General features: G+C 36.9%; 1 protein-coding gene and 1 pseudogene across 4 annotated transcripts in view; both read right to left on the bottom strand.

Moving 5' to 3' along the window:
- The window catches only part of SHOC2 (SHOC2 leucine rich repeat scaffold protein), an 89,886-nt gene that overhangs the window by 33,083 nt on the left and 42,604 nt on the right, over positions 1-14,199 (bottom strand). For all 4 annotated transcript variants that reach the window (XM_066239099.1, XM_066239100.1, XM_066239098.1 and 1 more), the window contains exon 3: positions 6,207-6,344. In XM_066239099.1, coding sequence (XP_066095196.1) covers positions 6,207-6,344 — 138 coding nt within the window. The remainder of the gene's footprint in view (positions 1-6,206; positions 6,345-14,199) is intronic.
- LOC136310686 (cyclin-dependent kinases regulatory subunit 2 pseudogene) lies at positions 9,272-9,846 on the bottom strand (annotated as a pseudogene).

Below are 14,199 nucleotides of genomic sequence, written 5' to 3'. Positions count from 1 at the left end.
ACTTCTATCGACATCATTCTCTTCTTCTTCTCACCACTGTCCTTAACACTCACTTTCTTTGGCCCCATGATAGCACACAAAAAAAAGTTAGTAAAAAATACAAAAATGATGCAAGAACGAGTACAGTACACAAGATTTGACTTGATTCTGCGGGTAACACGTGAGAAAGAACAAGATGCTGGTATTGTGCTACCGATACTAGACCCATGCACCAATGTGCCAACAAGCAGCAGTTTTTCGAATCATGACTCATATCTCAGAATTTCGCTCAGATCTTGAACAAAAATATGGACAGAGTCGCAACTCGTATCTTAAAAATTCATATGTTGGTCTGCTTGTATCTCAAGGTACCACTGTACTTCAAAGATATAGACTACATATTCCAAAAATTTATATGAAACCAAAAAAGAACACGAATAGCCTCAGCAATCTTAAAAAAGAAAAATAAAGTGGGAGGTATCACACTTCCTAATATCAACTTATACTATGAGGCCATTGTACTCAAAACAGCTTGGTACTGGCATAAGAACAGGCATACAGATCAATGGAACAGAACAGAGAACCCAGAAATAAACCCATACCTTTCTAGAAAATTGATATTTGACAAAGGAGGTAAGAGCATACAATGGAGTAAAGACAGAATCTTTAACAAATGGTGTTGGGAAAATTGGACAGCTACCTGCAAAAAAATGAAACTAGACCACCAACTTACATCAGTCACAAAAATAAATTCAAAATGGATAAAATACTTAAATTTAAGTTGTGAAACCATAAGCATCTTAGAAGAAAACATAGGCAGTAAGCTCTCTGACATCTCTCATAGCAATATATTTGCTGATTTATCTCCACAGGCAACTGAAATAAAAGACAGGATAAACAAATGGAACTATATCAAACTAAAAAACTTTTGTACAGCTAAAGACATTATGAACAGAATAAAAAGACAAACTACACAATGGGAGAACATATTCGACAATACATCTGATAAGGGGTTAATAACCAAAATTTATAAAGAACTCTGTCAACACCAGGAAGACAATCCAATCAAAAAATGGGCAAAAGAAATGAATAGACACTTCTCCAAAAAGGACATACAAATGGCCAATAGACAGATGAAAAAATGTTCAACATCACTAATCATTAGAGAAATGCAAATTAAAACCACAATAAGATATCACCTCACACCAGTCAGAATGGCGTTCATTAACAAAACACACAATAGGTGTGGGCGAGGATGTGGGGAGAGGGGAACCCTCCTGCACTGCTGGTGGGAATGCACACTGGTGCAGCCACTGTGGAAAACAGTATAGAGATTCCTCAAAAAATTAAAAATGGAACTGCCTTTTGACTCAGCCATCCCACTTTTTGGAATATATCCCCAAAACACTATATCACTGATTCAAAAAGAAATGCACCCCCATGTTTATGGCAGCATTGTTCACAATAGCACAGATCTGGAAACAGCCCAAGTGTCCGTCAGTGGACGAGCAGATTAAAAAACTGTGGTACATACATAAAATGGAATACTATGGGGCCATGAAAAAGAAGAAAATACTACCTTTTGCAACAACATGGAGGACCTGGAAACTATTATGTTGAGTGAAATAAGCCAGGCAGAGAAAGAAAAATATCATATGACCTCACTCATTTGAGGAATCCAAGGAACAATGTGAACTGAGGAACGGAATTAAACCTGAAGGGAAGGGGGGAGGGAGGTGTTGGGAGGGGGACAAAAGATATGTTGTGGGGAATATAGGGGAGGGAGGATAGGGGATGCAATTGAGGCAACACTAGAATCTATGTAAACAATAAATTTTAAAAAAAGATAGGGATACAAACACAATAAATATTAAATAACAAAATATTGTTAAGACTATTCGAAAGTAAGAAAAGGACTGATTGATGACCATACCCTATATATCTATTTGTCTGTTGAAAGAGTAGAGGAAATTATGTGGATATTTTAAAAAGTTCTAAGCAGAGAAATCAAAAAGTACAAAAGCCCTTAGGCTAGAACTTGCCTGATACTCTCACAGAACAATAAAGTATCTATAATCTATAATATCCTAAGAAATACATAGTGATTAAGCATCAATGAGAGGGATAAGAAGAAACTTTATAGTATTTCCAACATCTTTAATTTTGGTTCCCCTATCCAATTCCCAGTAAAAAACATTTTTTCCCCTCCTTTACTGTTCCAAGTCATTGGTTGTTCAAAATAAGCAAACTTACAGACATATATTTCAATGTAAGAATATATAATTCAAATCAAAGATATCAGTATATAATTCAAGAAAACTATACTGAAATAAAAGTTAAACCTAGGCCCTGGCCGGTTGGCTCAGTGGTAGAGCGTCGGCCTGGCATGCAGAAGTCCCGGGTTCGATTCCCGGCCAGGGCACACAGGAGAAGCACCCATCTGCTTCTCCACCCCTCCCCCTCTCCTTCCTCTCTCTCTCTTCCCCTCCCGCAGCCGAGGCTCCATTGGAGCAAAGATGGCCCGGGCCCTGGGGATGGCTCCTCGGCCTCTGCCCCAGGCGCTGGAGTGGCTCTGGTCGCAACAGAGCGACGCCCCGGAGGAGCAGAGCATTGCCCCCTGGTGGGCAGAGCGTCTCCCCCTGGTGGGCGTGCCGGGTGGATCCCGGTCGGGCGCATGCGGGAGTCTGTCTGACTGTCTCTCCCCATTTCCAGCTTCAGAAAAATACAGGGAAAAAAAAAAAAAAGTTAAACCTATATATTGAATTGGCTTAGAATATCTCAGGGAAATGGAACCTGAAAGATCAACACTGTGAAATATAGTATATTCAAGTTCTTGAACTTAAGGTATAAAAAAAAATAACCTTTTGGGTGGCTGGACAAAACAATTAAGTCACTTGTAATGAGAAAATATTGGACTGGCATCATTCTTACACATTCAGTTCCAGAAGACAGAACTACCTTTTAGTTCTATTAATATGCTCAAGAAAAATATGATGAACACAAAAATTTTAAACCCATCCAAACTGTTCAAGTATAGAGGTTACAAGTATACAATTAGGGAACTACTTTTTCATGAATCATTTCTGAAAAAACTACAATATTGATTTCGGACAACCAAGAGATGACGAGAGCAACTATGGCAGCAGGATTGTTGATGAGCATTAAGATTAAAACAAAAACAGAGATTGGTAAACTTAACAAGACATAACATAAACATTAATGTCCTCACAATGTAACCAACAAAACTTAGAAGGAAAAGAGGTAAAAGAAAAAGAGACAAAAAAGGACAAATTCTGATTTGTTGGGTTTTTCTTTTGTTTTGTTCAAAATTCTTTAATTTGCCTTTCTGCTTCTTCTATAATCTATGATTTATTCAGATGTGTTATTTATTTCCCAATACCTCACGGCTTTCTATGGGTTTTTCTTTTATTGATTTCTAATTTAATTTCCTTGTTGTTGAGAACACACTTTGTGTGGCTTAAAATTAGTTTGTAATCCACTTTGGATCTGGGAGGTGGAAGATGGTACGTCCGCCTACTCCATCGCCATCTTGTCTTCTCTCCACTTTGTGTGACTTAAATCATGTAAATTCTTTGAGACTTATTTTATGGCTCAGTATATTGTCTATCTTGGTTAGTATTCCACATGCAACTAAATGTGTATTTTACTTTTGTTGAGAAAAGAAATAATTATATTCAGTCCCTACTGAACCAGAAATCTAATTCTTTTATTTATATAGCAAAGTTGGTAAAATAATTATTATGAATATTAACATTGTGTTGTAGACCATCTTGCCTTTCAGAGATAAATTTAATCCAAATATAACTAATTAGAATAATTAGTTTGGGCCCTGGCTGGTTGGCTCAGCGGTAGAGCGTCGGCCTAGCGTGCGGAGGACCCGGGTTCGATTCCGGCCAGGGCACACAGGAGAAGCGCCCATTTGCTTCTCCACCCCTCCGCCGCGCTTTCCCTCTCTGTCTCTCTCTTCCCCTCCCGCAGCCGAGGCTTCATTGGAGCAAAGATGGCCCGGGTGCTGGGGATGGCTCTGTGGCCTCTGCCCCAGGCGCTAGAGTGGCTCTGGTCACAACATGGCGACGCCCAGGATGGGCAGAGCATCGCCCCCTGGTGGGCAGAGCGTCGCCCCTGGTGGGCGTGCCGGGTGGATCCCGGTCGGGCGCATGCGGGAGTCTGTCTGGCTGTCTCTCCCTGTTTCCAGCTTCAGAAAAATGAAAAAAAAAAAAAAAAAAAAAAGAATAATTAGTTTGTTGCCATTGCAAATTGCTTCTGTTTCAAACAATGGTAGACTAGGTGGATAATTCAAGTAAACCCTCCCATTGAAAAAAAACAAAACTAAACTAAAAACACTTCTAAAACAAAAATCAGATAGCTAGCAAGACAATACTAATTTCCAGGCCAGAAAATGGCTGGGAACTCCAGAAACACTGGAGAGAATTTTATCCTATGAGCACATCCCTAAATAAAAGATGCAACTGAAAGGCTCAGGCAAGTTTCCACCAAGAGTCAAAACTAGTAATCAATATTAACCAGAACTCTACAAGGCTGCACACTAGTATTAAGGGTGGTCTGAAACTAAAACAGCCTTATAATTAGTCTGCAGCCTGCCTTTGAATCACCTGCAGGGTTAGAAAAAAATCTGAAAACTTTGAACATAAATGAATTAAAGTGGTCCCCTAGATATGATAGAAGAAGAAAAAATTCTGGAGAAACTGGAGAAAGGTATCATACAATTTAGTAATAGAACTTCATAAATATTCATTACTGAAATTATATAAATTAAGTACAGATATCATTTTTCTGAAAAAACATTAAGTTTATACCACATCAATAACTAAAAAAGTGCAAATTATTCAAAATTCCCCTTACTGTTCATGTAAATTTATGGGCATTTAGAAAAATAAACAAGACTGTGTAAATATAGAACACATCTGGCTCTGACCAGTTGGCTCAGCAGTAGAGTGTTGACCCAGTGTGCGGAAGTCCAGGCTCGATTCTCAGTCAGGACACACAGGAGAGGACAAACCATCTGCTTCTCCATCCCTCCCCGACCCCTATCTTTCTCTTTCTTTCTCTTCTCCTCCCACAGCCATGGTTCCATTGATTTGAGCAAGCTGGCCTTGAGCACTGAGGATAGCTCCATGGAGCCTCTGCCTCCAGTGCTAAAAATAGCTTGGTTGCAAGCCCCCCAAGATGGGCAGAGCATCAGCACTAGATGAGGGTCACTGGGTGAATCCCAGTCCAGTGCATGCAGGAATCTCTTGGTATTCCCTCTACTCTCACTTTAAAAAAGAAAGATAAGGCCCTGGCCAGTTGGTTCAGTAGTAGAGTGTCGGCCTGGCGTGCGTGAGTCCCAGGTTTGATTCCCGGCCAGGGCACACAGGAGAAGCGCCCATCTGCTTCTCCACCCCTCCCCCCTCCTTCCTCTCTGTCTCTCCTCTCTATCTCACTCTTCCCCTCCTGCAGCCAAGGCTCCATTGGAGCAAGGTTGGCCCAGGCACTGAGGATGGCTCTATGGCCTCTGCCTCAGGTGCTAGAATGGTTCTGGTTGCAACAGAGCGATGCCCCAGATGGGCAGAGCATCGCCCCCTGGTGGGTATGCTGGGTGGATCCTGGTCGTGCGCATGCAGGAGTCTGTCTGACTGCCTCCCCATTTCCAACTTCAGAAAAATACAAAAGAAAAAGAAAAAAAAAGAACATATCACAATAAATGCAATTTAACTTTTTGAGTTTGGTTAAGTCACTGAAACACATTTTGCACATCTCTTAGTCCCTCAATATTATAAAGGAACACATTAACTATACTGGCTATGGTTTAAAAACTAAAGTGTAATGGTTTTGTTTTGCAGTGTGGTCTACTTTAGCAAAAAAGGGACCACATCCTATAAATAGCATGCAACATTCTAAAATTTCAAAAACAGAAAATGTACCCATTCTGCAATTTAAGCACAGAACTCCAGTAGAATATATACATATAACTTAATATTCTTTCTTTTATATAATACCATTAACTCATTTCCCAAAACCTAATTATTTTCTTGGCCAGAAAATGGATATAGTGATTTTAAAATACAATCTATTAGAAGTTTTACTACTTCAACAATGTTCAGTTTTAATCTTTTAATATTATCAAAATGGATCAAAAATAGTCCTTTCATGTCCAAGTAGCTATAAATGATTATCAATATCTTCTTTCTCCTCTCATACCTTACCTATAGCATCTGGAAGGTCTAACAGTTCATTGTGCTGCAAGTCAAGGTTGGTTATCTGTGTGCAGTTTCCTATCTCCTTTGGAAGGTGTTCAAGTTGATTGTGAGCTACGTCCAGCGTAATGAGGTTACATAATTCACCTGCAAAATGACCAACATAAACACTCAGTAAGAATTAATAAATATATTAATACTGAAAGAAAAAAGTTCATTTTCTATACCACAATTATACTTTCTTCCTGAAAAAGTTAAATACAAAATCTGGAACTGTTACTTGACAATGGCATCTTACAAACACTGAGTCATTATGTCGTACACCTGAAACTAATATGCTGTATCTCAATCATTATCTTTAAAAAAATGACATCAGATAAAATTAAATTGTCTAATAATCACCAATCAATATATACAAATATATTAAGTAACCAATTCAAGTACATTTACACGTATGTATTCCAAGAACTCACTGATTTTTTAAACCAAATTCAACACAATACCAGTTTTGAATTCAATTTGAGAGTCACTTTCTACCTCAAAATATACATGTTCTCAAATAGGCGTATGTTAGACAAATGTGTAAACTGAAACTGCTTCTCAATTTAATAGTACTCTATAAGCATAGAAAATAAGTATTTTCATTTCCTTTTTATTTCCGTTGAAAGGGCTGTATTGACAGATTATTCTTAATGTTTATTTACTGTCTTCAAAAACTAACATAACATATTTGTTCACGATTTTTTCTTTAGGGTAAAGGCTGGAGATACGAAAAAAAGTATTGTGAGTAAATAAAGTGCACAGACCTCTGAAAAAGGGTGTGGGGTACATTATTAAGTCACAAATAAACAGGTTAAAAAGAAATTAGAGAAACTGAATTTCATCAAAATTTAAAACTTATGTACATCAAATGACATTATGAAGAGAGTGAAGAGCAACCCAGAGAAGAGGAGAAAATATACGTAAATCTTTTATCTGCAAATGGATTAATATCCAGAATATATTATCACTCCTACAATGCAACCAAAAAAAATATTTTAAAGTGGGCATAAAACTTGAATAGACATTACTTCAAAGATACACAAATGGTCAATAAACATATGAAAAGATGCTCAGCATCACTAATCATTAGGGAAATGTAAATCAAAACCACAGTGAGATAACACTTCACACTCATTAGGATAGCTAAAATAAAATAAACAACAAATGTTGGCTTGAAACCTTTGTTTTTCACCTCCAACAGCCTCACCCCAGATTCTAAGGGTGAAGACAAAACAAAAATCCCCTCCTGTTTCACCGAGGCATAATATAATCAAACTGCAGAAAACTCAAAGACAAATAGAACATTTTGAAAGAAGCCAGAGGAAAAAAAACACCTTACTTATAGAGAAATAAGGATAAGCATTACACTGGACTTTTCTTCAGAAACCATGCAAGTAATAAAAGATTGGAATTAAATAATTTAGTGCTGAGAGAAAAAACCCCACCAATCCAAAAACATTTATCCATAAAATTATCCTTCAAAAGTAAAGGAAAAATAAAGGTTTTCTCAAACAAAAATTGAGGGAAATTGAGTAGACCTTTCTTGCAAGAAATATTATAGAAAGTTTTAAGAAGGAAAATTATATAAATAAGAAACTTGGATCTACATTAAAAAAAAAGAGAAAAGCATTAGAGAAGAAATAAAAAAAAGGTTAGTTTGTTCAAAGAATTAATAGCCACAATACACAGGGTGATTATAGATTAAGAAAGAATAAATGATATAAATGTCAGCAATGTTCTAAGTGACAGGAGGGAGGAATTAGGAATATTCTGTTACAGAGTACCATATTACCTATAAAGTAGTACAAGTATTATTTAAAAGTGGGCTTATACAAGCTGTAAATACATACCTCAAAACTCCAGGGCAACCACATGCATACACATACCAAAAAAATAAGTAAATAAAATAAAAAAAGTATAAATGTACAAATGATCTGCTAAGGAGAGAGAATGGATTAATTAAACCGATCATTTAAAATCAGATAAGGCAGAAAAATGGTGAAAGACAAAGAATAATAAGATCAAGTAATAGAAAAGTTACAAATATAGTTGATATTAATCCAACTAAATCAATAAACACTTTAAATGTGAATAATCTAAATTCACCCATTTAATAAAAAACAGATTGCACAATGAATTAAAAAAACAAGAACCAACTCTATGTTGTCTTTAAAAAATCCACTTTAAATATAGATACAGGTAGAGTAAAAGTAAAGGGATAAAGACATTCAATGCTAACGTTAATCAAAAGAAAGCTGGAATAGCTATATTAATTTCAGATAAAGTCAAGTTCAAGGAAAATTATCAGTTATACAGAAAGCACTACATAATGATAAATTAAAGAATTTTCCATCACATAACAATCTTTAGAGAGTATACACCTGATTATCTCCTCCATATCTATCTAAGTACAGTGCTTATTAGATTACACCATGTTAACTAAAAGAACAAGACAACTGGAGAAAATAAAATTTAAATTCTAATATTTTTCATGCCAGAGGTAATAAAAAATATTTTGTATTTACCATCATCTTTTCCAATAAATATCTGATGTAGTTTTAGTTTCTACTACTCTAAAGGAAGATGCACAAATTCAAAAGTATATAAAGTCCAGGCAAGTAAATAAAATTAGAAGGAAATTATGGCTAACTTTAACCCATATAGAACAGCTGTGACTTAACTCAGGTCAATTATTGCTATATTACAGGACTTCTCAACCTCAGAAGTACTATGATACTACCAAGCAGTTCTTGGCCCAGATAATATTTTGCTGTGGGAGGTCATCCTGTACATAAGCAAATCCCTGACCTTTATCCATTAGATGCAAATGGTACCTCCCCACCAAGTCATGACAATTAAAACAGTCCTAGACATTATCAAATGTTTTCCCGTCACATTGCCAAAATTGCCCCAGTTAATAATCACTGCTGTGTAGGAACGAGAAAGCTCAATACTGTTCAATCCTCACATTTTTCAGAAGTTGGAAATCTAGATCTTTTTTTTAAACTTTAATAACAAAATAACAGGTAAAGTCAAACAGGCACTTATATTAAGAGAAAAAGTAACTCTAGAAAAACTTTATCTTAAACACCTTACAGTAACCTACTTGCAGTTGCATTTAACTGAACTCTGTTGCTGTGAAGAATACAGCTCATGCACAGGTCTGGATGAATGAATTGTACATTTTTCAAGTATTCACTGAATACTACCTTATATACACATATACATTAAATTTGAAAACGATTTAATTGATGATCCCCAGATATACTTCATTTCTGTTGATCTTTTGGAAGAGGTCTAAAGAGAAGAATATGTGGTTCTGGCTCATGAATCATGTAATGAACCCAGCCTAGACTCTGTTGGACACCAAGTCTCCTCCACTCCTCTTCTGACATCAGATGGGTTTTGGGTACTTGTTTGGAAAGTTCTCTGGGTAACATGACATGCCGGTACTCGTAGTGCTCGTCGAAGTATTTGTCTGAGTAGTAGATCTACTTGTGGGCCATCCTGCCAGCGGTGTGCGGCGCGGAGGGGGAGCGAGACACAAGAAGGGCAGGTGCAGCGAACCGACGCCCCGCGGCCAAACAAGACAACCAGGCGACTGCAAACAACCCGGAAATCTAGATTTTCATATAAAATATTTGAATGCATAAATGCTAACACTAATTCTTAGCTTAAAACAACAAAACACCGTTTATCAAACACATCTGTAGGCTTTTTTAAATTTTCAGGATGCCAGTTTGACACCTCTGAACATAGAAAAATATTAATTAACATCTTAGGACAGGAACTTGCATAGGACTAATATTAAAACGAAAAAAAGTTAAGTGTTTTTAAAAAGCAGAACACAATCACCTAAACTCAAATTAAGTTAAATCCCTTTTCATTTGTGTAAATCGCTACATGATAATTGAATTATTATTTTATTTCATTTGATTCTAGAAAGAGCAAAGAGGGCAGAGGAGAAAACATCAATTTGCTATTCCCCTTATTTATGTATTCACTGGTTGTTTCTTGTATGTGCCCTGACCAGGATTGAACCCACAGCCTTGGAGTATTGGGACAATGCTCCAACCTACTTAGCTATCAGCCAGGGCCTGAATTATTTATTTTAAGTTAACATATATTCTCTCCAGAAAGTTATCCTCCAGAGATATGACTCTGCAAAGTCAGAAAATCATGTTAATACCAACACATTAAGAAGTGTCATCTAATAACATTAATATTTCTTTCTCACAATCTAATAATTCCTAAAGGTTTTGAAAATGCTTATAACTCAGAAAATGGGATTTAATTTTTTAATATCAGCACACAAAAATAACATGTAAAATTTGGTCTGTTAGTGCATAAAATATAATAAACTCAAAATTGAGTTACATATATTATTGTGTTTTATTTAAAAATTATTTTATATTTTCCCATAATTCCATGTATAAATTTTAAGACTATGAAGAACATTTTCTCTTAAGAACTTTGAATTTTCTTCAGTCCAACGAAAAAGACCTAATAAACTTCTAGAAAGTTTATCTTTGTAAAAACACAGTTTCCATGAAAATTAAACTATTATCAAAACCGATCCAGAATTTCCTATTTAATGCAATTAACAAAATTTTAGTGTAGTTCTGAAAAAAAACGAAGACCTCTTTAGAATAATTATAACTGCCCCAAATCCTTTTGTTCATATTCAAATAATCAGAACCATTTGAAAATTCTGAATATACAATAAATTCTGCACTAAACAATACTGTGCCGGGATAAAAGCCTGTTGTAATTTGCGAGGAACAGGATAGTAAATTGAGCAGGTAGGTCATAAAATACTTTCACACTGTTTACTATTGATTTGTTGTTCCGCCCACCTATGCATTCACTGGTTGACTCTCATTATGTCCCCTGATTGGGTATCAAACCCACAACCCTGATGCATCGGGATGGCACTCCAACTAAGCTACCAGGCCAGGTCCTAAGTGTGGTTTTTATATTCTATTTAGACATTTGTATTTTGGGATTTTTAATTTAATTCAAAAGGAAAAAAAAGGAGATTTAAGAAGTAACACTAGCAGGCTCTCCTACAGTCTTCATGGAAAGCATTTTTCTGATCCATAAATAGAAGTTTACTGTCTGTGGAGCAGATGTATCCTTTAGTGAAAACAAATGTATCATGTTATCATACTAATGACATCAGCCATTAATATGCATCTTATGACTCATGTTGCATACTTACTAAGCAATCTTTTGATTTTAAATTTGACTCCCCTTACAGATTTACCTACAGAGAGAACACTGACTTCATTCATTCATCCATTCTATAAATGTTTACTAAACACTTTGTGCTAGACACTATTCTAGGGGCTAAGAATACAATAGGGTAAAAAAGAGACAAAATTCCTGCCTTCATAAAACTTACATTTTAATAAGAAAAAAATACACAAATTAATATATGATCAAGGTCAGAAATTTTTAGGAAAAAATAATGCAGGCTAAGAGTAAGAGTGTGATGGGGGAAGGAGAAATTAGAGATGTTGATAATAAATAGACAGGAAAAGTAACCCTGATAAAATAGCACTTGAGAACTGACCTGAGGAATGAGAGGGATGAAGCAATGGGAGTGTCTGTGGGGAGGGTGTTCCAGCTGAATGAATAGAAAGCACAAAGACTCTGAGGCAAGACAGCAGTTCAAAACAACAGGCCAATGTGGCTGGAATAATGAGTAAGGAAGAAAGTGGTAGATTAAGTAGCCAGAAGTCAAAGATTGCAATTTGTATCCAAGACTTTTTAAGCACCACATTACCCCATATCCAGACAAGGAAGCATGTTGGATGTATCCCTTCTCAAAAGAGACAACATTGACTAGACTCATGTTGGAATTCTTCCTGCTATTCCTACAAGCAATATAGTCTCCTCGGTTACACTAATATATTAAATGTATTTTCATTTTGTAATACAGAAAGGTAGTATTCCACATGTAATAAGAAGTGGGTATAGGACCCCTGATATCCAGAAGTTAGATAGCTGGGATTCATGAAATAACACAAAGGCAACTTAAAAAAACAACAACATACCCCTCTTCTGGAGACTACAAGTAATTAAAATGTTTAAATACCAAATTCCTGAGGATTATTTGGCACTTTTCTAAGTTTCCCATTTTTCACATCTTACAATATTTTAGAATAATTTTTTACATTTAGTATGCTAAAAATATTTTATATATGGTTTTGTTCAGTATAGAAGCTTAATAAATATTTGATGACAAAACTACAATAGTAATAAAGGAACATTATTATACAAACATTTGAATACAATACGTGTGTCCATAAAGTCATGGTACACTTTTGACCAGTCACAGGAAAGCAACAAAAGACAACAGAAATGTGAAATCTGTAGCAAATAAAAGAAAAACCCTCCCAGTTTCCATAGGATGATGTGGCAGCATGTGCGCACGTGTGGATGATAACGTAACACCGTGTATACAGTGAAGCAGTCCACGGCCATGCCAGTCGAGATGTGGACAGTACAGAGGAAAGTTCAGTGTATTCTGTGGCTCTCTAAATTCGAATCCATGACCAAAGTGCAACATGAATATTGGTGTGTTTATAATAAAGCACCACCACATAGTAATAACATTACTAGGTGGGATAAGCAGTTGAAGGAAACCAGCAGTTTGGTGGAGAAACCCCGTTCTGGTAGGCCATCAGTCAGTGATGAGTCTGTAGAGGCTCTACAGGATAGCTACCTAAGGAGCCCTAAAGAGTCTGTGCATGAGCCCACATCGAACTGCACTGAACAGGTATGAAACTGGGAGAGTTTTCCTTTTATTTGGTGCAGATTTCACATTTCTATCGTTTTTTGTTGCTTTCCTGTGACTGGTCAAAAGTGCACCATGACTTTACGGACACACTGTATGTACCTATAACAGAAGAAAATTTATCGCTATAAAAGCATTAATTCCGTCAAACAAAAAAAATTCTTGGCCCTGGCCGGTTGGCTCAGAGGTAGAGCGTCAGCCTGGCGTGCAGGAGTCCTGGGTTCGATTCCCAGCCAGGGCACACAGGAGAGGCACCCATCTGCTTCTCCACCTCTCCCCCTCTCCTTCTTCTCTGTCTCTCTCTTCCCCTCCGGCAGCCAAGGCTCCACTGGAGCAAAGTTGTCCCGGGCGCTGAGGATGGCTCTGTGGCCTCTGCCTCAGGTGCTAGAATGGCTCTGGATGTAACAGAGTGACGCCCCAGAGGGGCGGAGCATCGCCCCCTGGTGGGCATGCCGGGTGGATCCTGGTTGGGCGCATGGGGGAGTCTGTCTGACTACCTCCCCGTTTCCAGCTTCAGAAAAATGAAAAAAAAAAAATTCTTACGTTGCATATTCTCTTTACCAGGTACTAAAGATACAAAGAGACTACAATACACTAAATTGTTATTCTCATGTTAGTTAGAAATAGACTTTATGTAACCTGAGGGAGGCTGGAGAGGATTCTGCTTACGAAGTTTCACCAAGAAAGCGCCATTCTTTCTGATCTTCAAGGTCATCCATGGCCAAAATTCTTTAAAGTGACCATTTCATTCACGTAATCATTCAAGAAAAACTGATTGTGCCCCTACTGGATATTAAGCAGTGAACAAAACAAAGTCTCTATTTTCATGAAGCTTACATTTTACTGAATGAACATGGAGTGGGGAATCAGAAAATTAGGAAATAAAGGGACAGTAAGTGATAACTGCTGTAAACAAAAAATATAGCAGGGGAAGGCAGTCAGGAACAAGAGTGTTGAGAGGTAAACCATGAGCCTATTTGAACTGAATGAACCACAGGGCATAAGACGGCATGGAAAGGGAGGGGAGTGAAAGGACCTGGAGTCTTAAATATCAAACTAAACAATCTGGACCTTTTAGATCAAGTCATAAAGCACAATTTAAAATTTTTGAACAAAGCATGATAATCAGAATAGTGTTCTAGAAAGACTTATTTTCAC

This window comes from Saccopteryx bilineata, chromosome 7 (genome assembly GCF_036850765.1).
Source record: "Saccopteryx bilineata isolate mSacBil1 chromosome 7, mSacBil1_pri_phased_curated, whole genome shotgun sequence".
Classification (NCBI taxonomy): Eukaryota; Metazoa; Chordata; class Mammalia; order Chiroptera; family Emballonuridae; genus Saccopteryx; species Saccopteryx bilineata.
Note: the sequence above shows the minus strand (reverse complement) of the source record. Positions and strands in the feature narration are given on the sequence as shown.